The 12340-nt window shown below is 41.4% G+C and overlaps 1 protein-coding gene across 19 annotated transcripts in view; it reads left to right on the forward strand.

Moving 5' to 3' along the window:
- LOC110533412 (phosphatidylinositol-binding clathrin assembly protein) overlaps positions 1-12340 on the forward strand; it is a 63423-nt gene that overhangs the window by 37975 nt on the left and 13108 nt on the right. For 5 of the 19 annotated variants that reach the window (XM_021617579.2, XM_021617572.2, XM_021617573.2 and 2 more), the window contains 7 exons: positions 2103-2186; positions 2556-2636; positions 2870-2980; positions 5441-5560; positions 6476-6506; positions 6613-6712; positions 9467-9490. In XM_021617579.2, coding sequence (XP_021473254.2) covers positions 2103-2186; positions 2556-2636; positions 2870-2980; positions 5441-5560; positions 6476-6506; positions 6613-6712; positions 9467-9490 — 551 coding nt within the window. The other 14 variants (XM_021617580.2, XM_021617581.2, XM_021617583.2 and 11 more) reach the window with 11 other exon arrangements.

A 12340-nucleotide genomic window follows, 5' to 3' on the forward strand; every position in this document is an offset into this window, starting at 1 on the left:
TGGGTGCGTACAATTTGTGTTTACATACGGTATATGATGTGGTATTTAGATGTACTGCTGCTACTAAAGGTTTTTCAGGAATGCTTATCTTGGTCGTTGTAGATCCTTGGTATTAAAAAAACAAGGAACGGTGATGGCATCTCCCATTAATGACCACAGCTACAGTGCCTTGCGAAAGTATTCGGCCCCCTTGAACTTTGCGACCTCTTGCCACATTTCAGGCTTCAAACATAAAGATATAAAACTGTATTTTTTTGTGAAGAATCAACAACAAGTGGGACACAATCATGAAGTGGAACGACATTTATTGGATATTTCAAACTTTTTTAACAAATCAAAAACTGAAAAATTGGGCGTGCAAAATTATTCAGCCCCCTTAAGTTAATACTTTGTAGCGCCACCTTTTGCTGCGATTACAGCTGTAAGTCGCTTGGGGTATGTCTCTATCAGTTTTGCACATCGAGAGACAGCTCGAAAACAGCTCGAGCTCAGTGAGGTTGGATGGAGAGCATTTGTGAACAGCAGTTTTCAGTTCTTTCCACAGATTCTCGATTGGATTCAGGTCTGGACTTTGACTTGGCCATTCTAACACCTGGATATGTTTATTTTTGAACCATTCCATTGTAGATTTTGCTTTATGTTTTGGATCATTGTCTTGTTGGAAGACAAAGCTCCGTCCCAGTCTCAGGTCTTTTGCAGACTGCATCAGGTTTTCTTCCAGAATGGTCCTGTATTTGGCTCCATCCATCTTCCCATCAATTTTAACCATCTTCCCTGTCCCTGCTGAAGAAAAGCAGGCCCAAACCATGATGCTGCCACCACCATGTTTGACAGTGGGGATGGTGTGTTCAGTGTGATGAGCTGTGTTGCTTTTACGCCAAACATAACGTTTTGCATTGTTGCCAAAAAGTTCAATTTTGGGTTTCATCTGACCAGAGCACCTTCTTCCACATGTTTGGTGTGTCTCCCAGGTGGCTGGTGGCAAACTTTAAACAACACTTTTTATGGATATCTTTAAGAAATGGCTTTCTTCTTGCCACTCTTCCATAAAGGCCAGATTTGTGCAATATACGACTGATTGTTGTCCTATGGACAGAGTCTCCCACCTCAGCTGTAGATCTCTGCAGTTCATCCAGAGTGATCATGGGCCTCTTGGCTGCATCTCTGATCAGTCTTCTCCTTGTATGAGCTGAAAGTTTAGAGGGACGGCCAGGTCTTGGTAGATTTGCAGTGGTCTGATACTCCTTCCATTTCAATATTATCGCTTGCACAGTGCTCCTTGGGATGTTTAAAGCTTGGGAAATCTTTTTGTATCCAAATCCGGCTTTAAACTTCTTCACAACAGTATCTCGGTGTGTTCCTTGTTCTTCATGATGCTCTCTGCGCTTTTAACGGACCTCTGAGACTATCACAGTGCAGGTGCATTTATACGGAGACTTGATTACACACAGGTGGATTGTATTTATTATCATTAGTCATTTAGGTTAACATTGGATCATTCAGAGATCCTCACTGAACTTCTGGAGAGAGTTTGCTGCACTGAAAGTAAAGGGGCTGAATAATTTTGCACGCCCAATTTTTCAGTTTTTGATTTGTTAAAAAAGTTTGAAATATCCAATAAATGTCGTTCCACTTCATGATTATGTCCCACTTGTTGTTGATTCTTCACAAAAAAATACAGTTTTATATCTTTATGTTTGAAGCCTGAAATGTGGCAAAAGGTCGCAAAGTTCAAGGGGGCCGAATACTTTCGCAAGGCACTGTACAAGGTTTTAAGTTTATGATGCTTTTTTTTTTAAGCTGACGCATTTCAGCTGTGTGGTCCTTGTCAAAGCTTGCTAGCACCATTAACTAAACCTTGCTGTTACTGTATATTTGTTTTTGTTTGACTGTGTGCCGTGGCAGGCCGCTGACTGATTAGGTTATTTATAGCATGGGCCTTAAAATATTTACATTCACTACGTTTCCTTACCTATGTGTGTTCGTCGCATGTCACTTTACAACTTCTGTCTCTTTTTTTTTTTTTGCATTTTTTTTTTAAGTGTTAAGAAAAACAATCCACATTGTTGATTTGAATTTGAATTGTATTTTTAATTTTCCAGATCATTACAATCCCTTTATTGTTTCGAGCTCTTCCATTGCATCTGATCTTGAGCACACAGTGCGGATAGAGCAGTTTGTCTCAGGTACTATGACCGGGAACCTGACTGACCTGTTTTCTGAAAACTCCTGGAAGCATAGGACCCTGAACTTACACCGGGTTCATGTTTGCTCTAGTCTAGTTGCTTCCCTGATTGCTGTTTGCCTTTAGTGCTAACATTTGAGTATTTTGCGTTTTGTTTGAGGTGGCTTTAAAAAAAATGTTAGTTCTCTTCCTTTTTCTCAAACTGCTGAGCTAGATATATATCATTTGACTTGATCTTCTTGCTTACTTTTCTGGAGCTATACTACATTTCATTTGTTGTGTTTTTCGTTATTTCTAATCTTGTTTCTAATCTTGTTTCTAAAACATCTCTTTGCCTTTCTCCCCTCCTGCTTGCCTCTGGTTGTGTCAGACTCTTTCTGTGGGCCAGCATCATACCCTACCACTCCTCTCTTCCAGTCTGAGCCCTCTGCTGTAGCTGGTCTATTTGGAGGTAGGTACCTGGGGCTGGCCATTCCTACTGCCCCCTGTCTACTCTCTGGCCTGAATAAAACTTATTGGGTGTACAGAATATGTTTAAATGGACAAGAAGGGTGTCTGCAAAGATGACGGCACCATCATACTTAAGTTAACAAGCGAAATAAAGACTTCTGTTTTGCATCAGAAAGCTTTATAGCTCGATTAATGCCTCAGCTAATATCAACACTCTTGCTTCCTCTTAACCAGGATTCTCAGTGTCTTCCACCACGCAGCCCCAGACCGCCAGAGGCCTTAACGTCAACTTTGACTCTGTGTTTGGCAATAACTCAGCCTCCGCCAACAATGTTGACTCTGCTGGTAAGGATCATACATTCCCCGATCTCTCCCAATTCCCCATCCCTCTCTTCACATGCACAAGTGCCACATAGAAGTTACCCTTCGGCACAGATCTAGGATCAGCAATTAGATCACTTCCGCACTGCTGCCCACTGGGCCCAACTCACCTCGTGACTGGGGGCGTCTCACCTCATGGGCCATCGCTGGGCTTGGATGTTTTGGAAAGGAATTCAAAATACTTGCAGTGAGTGCTTGATCAATGATTGAGGAAATGTACCCCCATGAGATATGGTCATGAATGATTTGCTTTGAAATGTTCCAAAAGTAGCATTCATGTTTATTTTTGTTGTTGCTATTTTGCATGGGAAAGCGCAGCCTTCCCTCAGGGATTTTAAATTACCTGTCTGTCATTCGACACATGGCGGGTTTCATAACTGGCAAGGTCTGCTCCGGTGCCTCCGAGCTCCTTTAGCCATACATTCTTGATTCTTTCACTGCCACGGCCAGGGCCTGGAACATGACAGTTTGTCATGAACAGAACCCAAAGAGTCAGGGTAGTGCTGTCCTCATCTTCTCACTGCAATGTAACAATTCTCCATCACATTGTCTAATCTTGCATGAAATGGAAGAGCTTAGGAAATGAGTATTGGCACCATTTCAACTTCTCTCAACATAGCCTTCTGCCCCTGAGTAGTTATGCCTACGAAGTCATAAGTACATCACAGAAAGGTGCATTTGTCAGCAAAGTGCCTTTTGGTGCTCAATAAAGTGTATAGTGAAGAGTGGAGAATATACACATACACTACTGAAAAGTTTTAGAACACCTACTCATTCAAAGGTTTTTCTTTATTTGTACTATTTTCTACATTGTAGAATAATAGTGAAGACATCAAAACTATGAAATACAACATATGGAATCATGTAGTAACCAAAAGTGTTAAATAAATCAAAATATATCTTATATTTGAGATTCTTCAAATAGCCACCATTTGCCTTGATGACAACTTTGCAAACTCTTGACATTCTCTCAACCAGATTCACCTGGAATGCTTTTCCAACCGTCTTGAAGGAGTTCCCACATGCTGAGCACTTGTTGGCTGCTTTTCCTTCACTCTGCGCTCCAATCATCAAAAACCATCTCAATTGGGTTGAGGTTGGGGGATTGTGGAGGCAAGGTCATCTGATGCAGCACTCCATCACTCTCCTTCTTGGTAAAATAGCCCTTAAACAGCCTGGAGGTGTGTTGGGTCATTGTCCTGCTGAAAAACAAATGACAGGCGCACTAAGCCCAAACCAGATGGGATGGCTTATCGCTACAAATTCTAAAATATTATTTAGAATTTGAATTCTAAAATCAGATAGTGTCACCAGCAAAGCACCCCCACACAATAACACCTCCTCCTCCATGCTTTACGGTGGGAAATACACATGTGGAGATCATCCGTTCACCCACACTGCGTCTCACAAAGACACAGCAGTTGGAACTTTTAGTCCTTTAGTAGTGGTTTCTTTGCAGCAATTTGACCATGAAGGCCTGATTCACACAGTCTCCTCAGAACAGTTTATGTTGAGATGTGTCTGTTACTTGAACTCTGAAGTATTTATGTGGGCTGCCGTTGCTGAGGCTGGAAACTCTCTAATGAACTTATCCTCTGCAGCAGAGGTAACTCTGGGTCTTCCATTCCTTTGGCGGTCCTCATGAGAGCCAGTTTCATCATAGCGCTTGATGGTTTTTGAGACTGCACTTGAAGAAGCTGTCAAAGTTCTTGAAATGTTTCGTATTGACTGACCTTCGTGTCTTTACCTTGTCACAACACAACTGATTGGCTCAAACACATTATGAAGGAAAGAAATTCCACAAATTAACTTTTAACAAGGCACACCTGTTAATTGAAATGCATTCCAGGTGACTACCTCATGAAGCTAGTTGAGAGAATGCCAAGAATTTGCAAAGCTGTCATCAAGGAAAAGAGTGGCTATTTGAAGAATCTAAAATACATTTTGATTTGTTGAACACTTTTTTTTGTTTTTTTGTTTACTAAATTATTCCATATGTGTTATTTCATAGTTTTGATGTCTTCACTATTATTCTACAATGTAGAAAATAGTAAAAAATAAAGAAAACACTTTGAATAAGTAGGTGTTCTAAAACTTTTGACCGGTGGTGTACATGTATCTAATGTGTGGGTTTTGGGGTGCTTCACTCACAATCTCACCATCGTTTTGTTTCTCTCCCTTGTCCATTGGGTGAACACACACTTTGGGCCTTGGCTGTTTTATGGCACATGACTGGGTGAGTTGATGACACACTCCTCAGCCCTGGACTGCGCCAGCAAACTTATTGTCATTTTCACGTGCGACATCTGCTTCCCACCGCTCACGTTAACCACATCATATTTCCTGTTTCGTCTGTGGATTTCTGTCTTTTACACCCTCCCTCCCTCTCCCACCCTTCTTCCTTTTTTATTAATAATGTTTTAGGTGGTGTCCTCAAACCCACAGTGGCCTCCTCGCCCAGCCAGGGGCTAATCCCAAACGGGCAGCAGCTTGGGAAACTGGTGTCGGATGACCTGGACTCGTCCTTGGCCAACCTTGTGGGCAGTATGTATCATCAACGCGCTCCTTAGGTCTTACTCCCACCATACTGTAATGATCACATTTTGCTTGTCGCCAAATACAACAGGTTACACCTGTTTCACCTTACAGTGAAATACCTAAATAAATCAAATAAAGTAACAAATAATTAAAGAGCAGCAGGGAAATAACAATAGTGAGGCTATATACGGGGGTAACGGTACAGAGTCAATGTGCGGGTGCACCAGTCAGTCGAGGTAATTGAGGTAATATATACATGTGGGTAGAATTATTAAAGTGACTTATGCTTAGATAATAACAGAGAGTAGCAGCAGCGTAAAAGGGGGGCAATGCAAGTAGTCTGGGTAGCCATTTGATTAGATGTTCAGGAGTCTTATATCTTGGGGGTAAAAGCTGTTTAGAAGCCTCTTTCACTTAGACTTGGCTCTCCTGTACCACTTTCCGTGCAGTAGCAGAGAGAACAGTCTTTGACTAGGGTGGCTGGAGTATTTGACAATTTTTTGGGCCTTCCTCTGACACCGCCTGGTGTAGAGGTCCTGGATGGCAGGAAGCCTGGCTCCAGTGATGTACTGGGCTGTACCCACTACCCTCTGTAGTGCTTTGCGGTCAGAGGCCAAGCAGTTGCCAAACCAGGCAGTGATGCAACCAGTCAGGATGCTCTCGATGGTACAGCTGTAGAACCTTTTGAGGATCTGAAGACCCTTGCCAAATATAATAGGTTTTGTTGTGCCCTCTTCACGACTGTCTTGGTGTGCTAGAAATAATGGTCTGCTGCACATGTGCTATTGATACTTAACATTTTAGCAGACCAGCTGCCAGATGAAGTGTCACATGCTATCTCTTTTGGTGTATTTTAATGAGAGATGGTCAAGTCAGCGGCACTATGCGCTCAACTAACAATGTATTCTCTCTCCTTTTTAGATTTGGGAATTGGCAATGGTGTGGCAAAAAAGTAAGAATGCAATGATAACGGAACTGGAGTGACTAATTATAATTTTTTACCATACTGATATATTGCAGTTGAATGAAAATAATTACCATTTCCATTTCCTATGTAGTGATATTCATTGGAGTCAGCCTGGTGAGAAGAAGTTGACAGGTGGATACAATTGGCAACCAAAGAGTGCTCCCTCTACCACATGGAACCCTGCCACTATGGTAAGTTTGTTTGGAATAAGTATTTCTTTACTATAGTATCCAAAGTTCTGATCACAAAATTGTAATGCATTGATCAATATTAATCGTACTGCTACTTGTGTGTATGTACTGACATGTACAGTGGTGCAAAAAAAGTATTTAGTCAGCCACCAATTGTGCAAGTTCTCCCACTTAAAAAGATGAGAGGCCTGTAATTTTCATCATAGGTACACTTCAACTATGACAGACAAAACTAGAAAAAAAATCCAGAAAATCACATTGTAGGATTTTTTATGAATTTATTTGCAAATTATGGTGGAAAATAAGTATTTGGTCAATAACAAAAGTTTATCTCAATACTTTATTATATACCCTTTGTTGGCAATGACAGAGGTCAAACATTTTCTGTAAGTCTTCACAAGGTTTTCACACACTGTTGCTGATATTTTGGCCCATTCCTCCATGCAGATCTCCTCTAGAGCAGTGATGTTTTGGTTTTGGGGCTGTTGCTGGGCAACACGGACTTTCAACTCTCTCCAAAGATTTTCTATGGGGTTGAGATCTGGAGACTGGCTAGGCCACTCCAGGACCTTGAAATGCTTCTTACGAAGCCACTCCTTCATTGCCCAGGCGGTGTGTTTGGGATCATTGTCATGCTGAAAGACCCAGCTACGTTTCATCTTCAATGCCCTTGCTGATGGAAGGAGGTTTTCACTCAAAATCTCACGATACATGGCCCCATTCATTCTTTCCTTTACACGGATCAGTCGTCCTGGTCCCTTTGCAGAAAAACAGCCCCAAAGCATGATGTTTCCACACCCATGCTTCACAGTAGGTATGGTGTTCTTTGGATACAACTCAGCATTCTTTGTCCTCCAAACACAACGAGTTGAGGTTTTACCAAAAAGTTATATTTTGGTTTCATCTGACCATATGACATTCTCCCAATCTTCTTCTGGATCATCCAAATGCTCTCTAGCAAACTTCAGACGGGCCTGGACATGGCCTGGACATGCTTAAGCCAGTACGTCTGGCACTGCAGGATTTGAGTCCCTGGCGGCGTAGTGTGTTACTGATGGTAGGCTTTGTTACTTTGGTCCCAGCTCTCTGCAGGTCATTCACTAGGTCCCCCCGTGTGGTTCTGGGATTTTTGCTCACCGTTCTTGTGATCATTTTGACCCCACGGGGTGAGATCTTGCGTGGAACCCCAGATCGAGGGAGATTATCAGTGGTCTTGTATATCTTCCATTTCCTAATAATTGCTCCCACAGTTGATTTCTTCAAACCAAGCTGCTTACCTATTGCAGATTCAGTCTTCCCAGCCTGGTGCAGGTCTACAATTTTGTTTCTGGTGTCCTTTGATAGCTCTTTGGTCTTGGCCATAGTGGAGTTTGGAGTGTGACTGTTTGAGGTTGTGGACAGGTGTCTTTTATACTGATAACAAGTTCAAACAGATGCCATTAATGCAGGTAACGAGTGGAGGGCAGAGGAGCCTCTTAAAGAAGAAGTTACAGGTCTGTGAGAGCCAGAAATCTTGCTTGTTTGTAGGTGACCAAATACTTATTTTCCACCATAATTTGAAAATAAAAAATCTCATTTTGTCTGTCATAGTTGAAGTGTACCTATGATGAAAATTACAGGCCTCTCATCTTTTTAAGTGGGAGAACTTGCACAATTGGTGGCTGACTAAATACTTTTTTGCCCCATTGTGTGTGTAACTGATAGATGCACACTACATGTTTTTAAATATAGTGCATTCGAAAGTATTCAGACCCCTTGACTTTTTCCACATTTTATTACGCTACAGCCTTATTCTAAAATGTATTAAATTAATATTTTTCCTCATAAATCTACACACAATACCCCATAATGACAAAGCGAAGACATGAGGTCGAAGGAATTGTCTGTAGATCTCCGAGACAGGATTGTGTCGAGACACAGATCTGGGGAAGGGTACCAAAACATTTCTGCAACTTTAAAGGACCCCAAGAACACTGTGGCCTCCATTATTAAATGGAAGAAGTTTGGAACCACCAAGCCTCGTCCCAGAGCTGGCCGCCCGGCCAAACTGAGCAATCAGGGGAGAAGGGCCTTGATCAGGGAGGTGACCAATAACCCAATGGTCACTATGACAGAGCTTCAGAGTTCCTCTGTGAAGATGGGAGAAACTTCCAGAAGGACAAACATCTCTGCAGCACTCCACCAATAAGGCCTTATGGTAGAGTGGCCAGACGGAAGCCACTCTTCAGTAAAAGGCACTCTCAGACCATGAGCAACAAGCTTCTCTGGTCTGATGAAACCAAGATTGAACTCTTTGGCCTGAATTTTGAAGCGTCAGGGGAGGGGATAATTTAATCAATTTTAGAATATGGCTGTAATGTAACAATGTGGGAAAAGTCAAGGTATTCTGAATACTTTCAGAATACACTGTATATGTAAATTGTAAAGTATTTTGTATGTCTTTTTCCTTTTGTCAGACCCCAGGAAGACAAGCTGTCACCATTAGTGCCAGCTAATGGATCCTATAAAATAATATGATTTATGAAAAGAAATGTGCTTTTTCCTCATCTGCTTTGGGAATTGTTTATCCAACACAAACACTGCTTGGTTTAAGTTCCTGATGCATTCAGATCATATGGACAGAAAGCACCAATGGTGTGTGTGTGTGTGTGGTTTTGCTCTGTGTTCACTAAACATTGTTGTTACAATATTTTCTAATCTGTTTCTCAAATGTCTTTTGCATTGTATAAATGTTCTCCTGGGGAAAAAATACAGAACGGCATGCATTTCCCACAATACGTAAGTCTCAATGGTTGTACTATTTCCTGCTCTTTGACCAAAGCTGGCATGCCTGGTATTAACCCCACACATTCACCCAGCCACGTGTTCTCTCTGACCGGTGTGGTCTGCACCATGGGCTTCTTCTGACCTGTTGACCTCAATCTAACACAGAACCCACAGCATGACCTGTCCTGGCTTTCCTCTCCTCCTTATTGCAGCCCTTTGTTCTCCAGAGGCTGGTTTATACTAGGTCTGACAACATGTCTGTAGACCATTAGAATGGGACAAGTGTCCATGGACAGTCTTAGACCTACTGTAGAAAAAAAACATCCTTTGTCGTATTTTGTTATTGAACTTCTGGTCACACCTTGCTCAGTGCCTGCGTCACGAGGGTCACATACTGTCTGTATAATAATTACATGACTGGTGTGACATCATGACAGTTATAACATGACGTGAGCCGTGAGAAAATTTTTAGGATATATCTGAATTTCTACAATAAGAACACATTTTTAGCCACTGGGTGCCCTTCTCGTGTGTGTTGTTAACCACTAGGCCACCCCAACTCAGTTAGTTATTAAACTCAGTTTCCGTAAGCTGATCTCACCTGCTCACAACACTTTCAAACATCATTATTAAGACTTGTTCATCTAAGCCTAATGACTCAAGTGAAGGGTTTCCCCAAAAAAGCATGTTTTGTGAGTGGTTAACATTCAGAACCCCCCCCCCCAAAAGAACGTTTCAGCTATTATCAAGTGAACGCTTATGGAAATATACTGAAAGACCATGGTATATTTGTCTATTGATACGGACAAGTCTGGTTTGAAACGATAAACTGGGGTATGATCTTAGGTAACTACATGGTTGATAACTCACACTTTTTTCTTTCTTTTTTAAAACGTTTTCACCAGATATTACTTTGCCGTAAGGCTTTTCCTCATTCTCCCCTCGTGGTTGTTTCTTCTGAACAGGGTGCAAAACAGCATGTTGACTGGAAGCCTATCTACCACAGTGTCAAAGCTGGCTAGCGAGACATACCCTATCCCGATTTGGTTATCACCCCCTGATTTGTATAAAATTCTACCTTAACTCGGATAACATCACCAACAGTCAATGTTTCGCACATCACCTCCTTTTGTTGAAAATGACTGCTTTCCATTTGGTCGTTCTAAATAGTATCTGGTGATCCTCCCATATTTTACTATTCAAGCAAATTTCTGCAATGACGGAAATATTGCCTGCTGAGTATGCTTTTATGCAAAGCATTTCTGATCAAAGTGAGAAGTTGGAAAAAGGACTTTTGGGTGTTCGAAACAAGTGCCGACTGTAATTACCCCAACATTTATTCTTTGTACATCCATAATTCTGACCCTTTTCAATGGCTTGATTGCTGATTAAATATTTCCTTCACAAGTGTGCCTTTTTCATGCAACTGAATGCCTGTGATGTTGAACAAATCAGGGTTTGTTACTTACTACTGTGGGGGCTGTGTGATAGTCTAGCAGTTCCTCTATAAAAGCCTCCCTCTGTCTTTTTCAGCAGAGCAGCTCTGCACCTGCAAGTAACAGCTTCTTGCTTCAGGGCTCTCTCGCTCTCTCTGTGCTTAAGATTCCCACACAGCTCTTCTGGTTAGCCCTAACATACACTGTAAGGGTAAACTAGGGGAAATAAGGACAAGCATGCAACAAATGGTTCCCAGATGTTCCATTAGCCTTGCCAAAGTGGAAGCAGGCAGGCATTGAGTATGACGTGTTGCATGTGAATTGGACAATTGTAGCTTGTCAGAGAGCTGAACAAAGAGAACATTGATCAGGTGGGTTGTTTCTGGAGAGGACCAAATTTACTAAGTTTGCACCTGTTATTTTGTAAAAGTGATTCATTAACTAAACATGAATATGAAACTATTTATTTATGCTAAGTTACAGTGCCTGTAGAAAGTTGACACTCCGCCTGGATTTCTTCACATTTTGTGTTACAAAGTGGGATTAAAATTGATGTAATTGCCATGTTTTTGTCCACGATCTACACAACATACACAACTCTAATATTAAAAAGGTGAATGAAAAATAAAAGACTAATATACCTTCATTAGATAGGTGTTAGAAACACAATTGGCAGTGATTACAGCTGTAAGTCTCCTAGGGTGAGTCTCATAAGAACTTTGCACACCAGTATTGTGCAATATTCTCCCATTATTCTTTTCAAAGATTTTTCAAGCACTCTGTCAAGTTGTTCAGGATCATGGATAGACAGCAATTTTCAAGTCTTGACATAGATTTTCAAGCAGGACCATTCACTGTCTTGGTAAGCAGCTCCAGTGTGAATGTGGCTTTGTGTTGTAGGTTACTGTCCTGCTGAAAGGTGAAATCCTCTCCCTGTGATGCAGCCACCACCATGCTTGACAATAAGGAGGCAGTTACTCTGATGTTGTGTTGGATTTGTCCCAAACATAAGGCTTTGCATTTTGGCCAAAAATGTTATTCCTTTGCTTTTGTTTTTTTTTCAGCATTACTTTGGTGCCTTGTTGCATACGTATGCATATTTTGGAATATTTGTATTCTGTATATTTATTTATTTTCACTCATTTAGGTTGTTAATTATGGAGTCACTAAAGTGTTGTTGATCCAGCCTCTGTTTTCTTCCATCACAGCCATTGAACTCTGTAGCTGTTTTAAAATCACCAATGGCCTCATGGTGACATCCCTGAGCAGTTTCATTCCTGTCCTGCAGCTCAGTTCAGAAGGACAACTGTATCTTTGTGACTGGGTGGTTTAATACATAATCCACAGCATAATTATTAACTTGACCATGCTTAAAGATATATTCAATGTCTGATTTGTTATTGTTACTCATCTACCAACCATTGCC

The sequence above is a fragment of the Oncorhynchus mykiss genome, chromosome 10 (assembly GCF_013265735.2).
Source record: "Oncorhynchus mykiss isolate Arlee chromosome 10, USDA_OmykA_1.1, whole genome shotgun sequence".
Classification (NCBI taxonomy): Eukaryota; Metazoa; Chordata; class Actinopteri; order Salmoniformes; family Salmonidae; genus Oncorhynchus; species Oncorhynchus mykiss.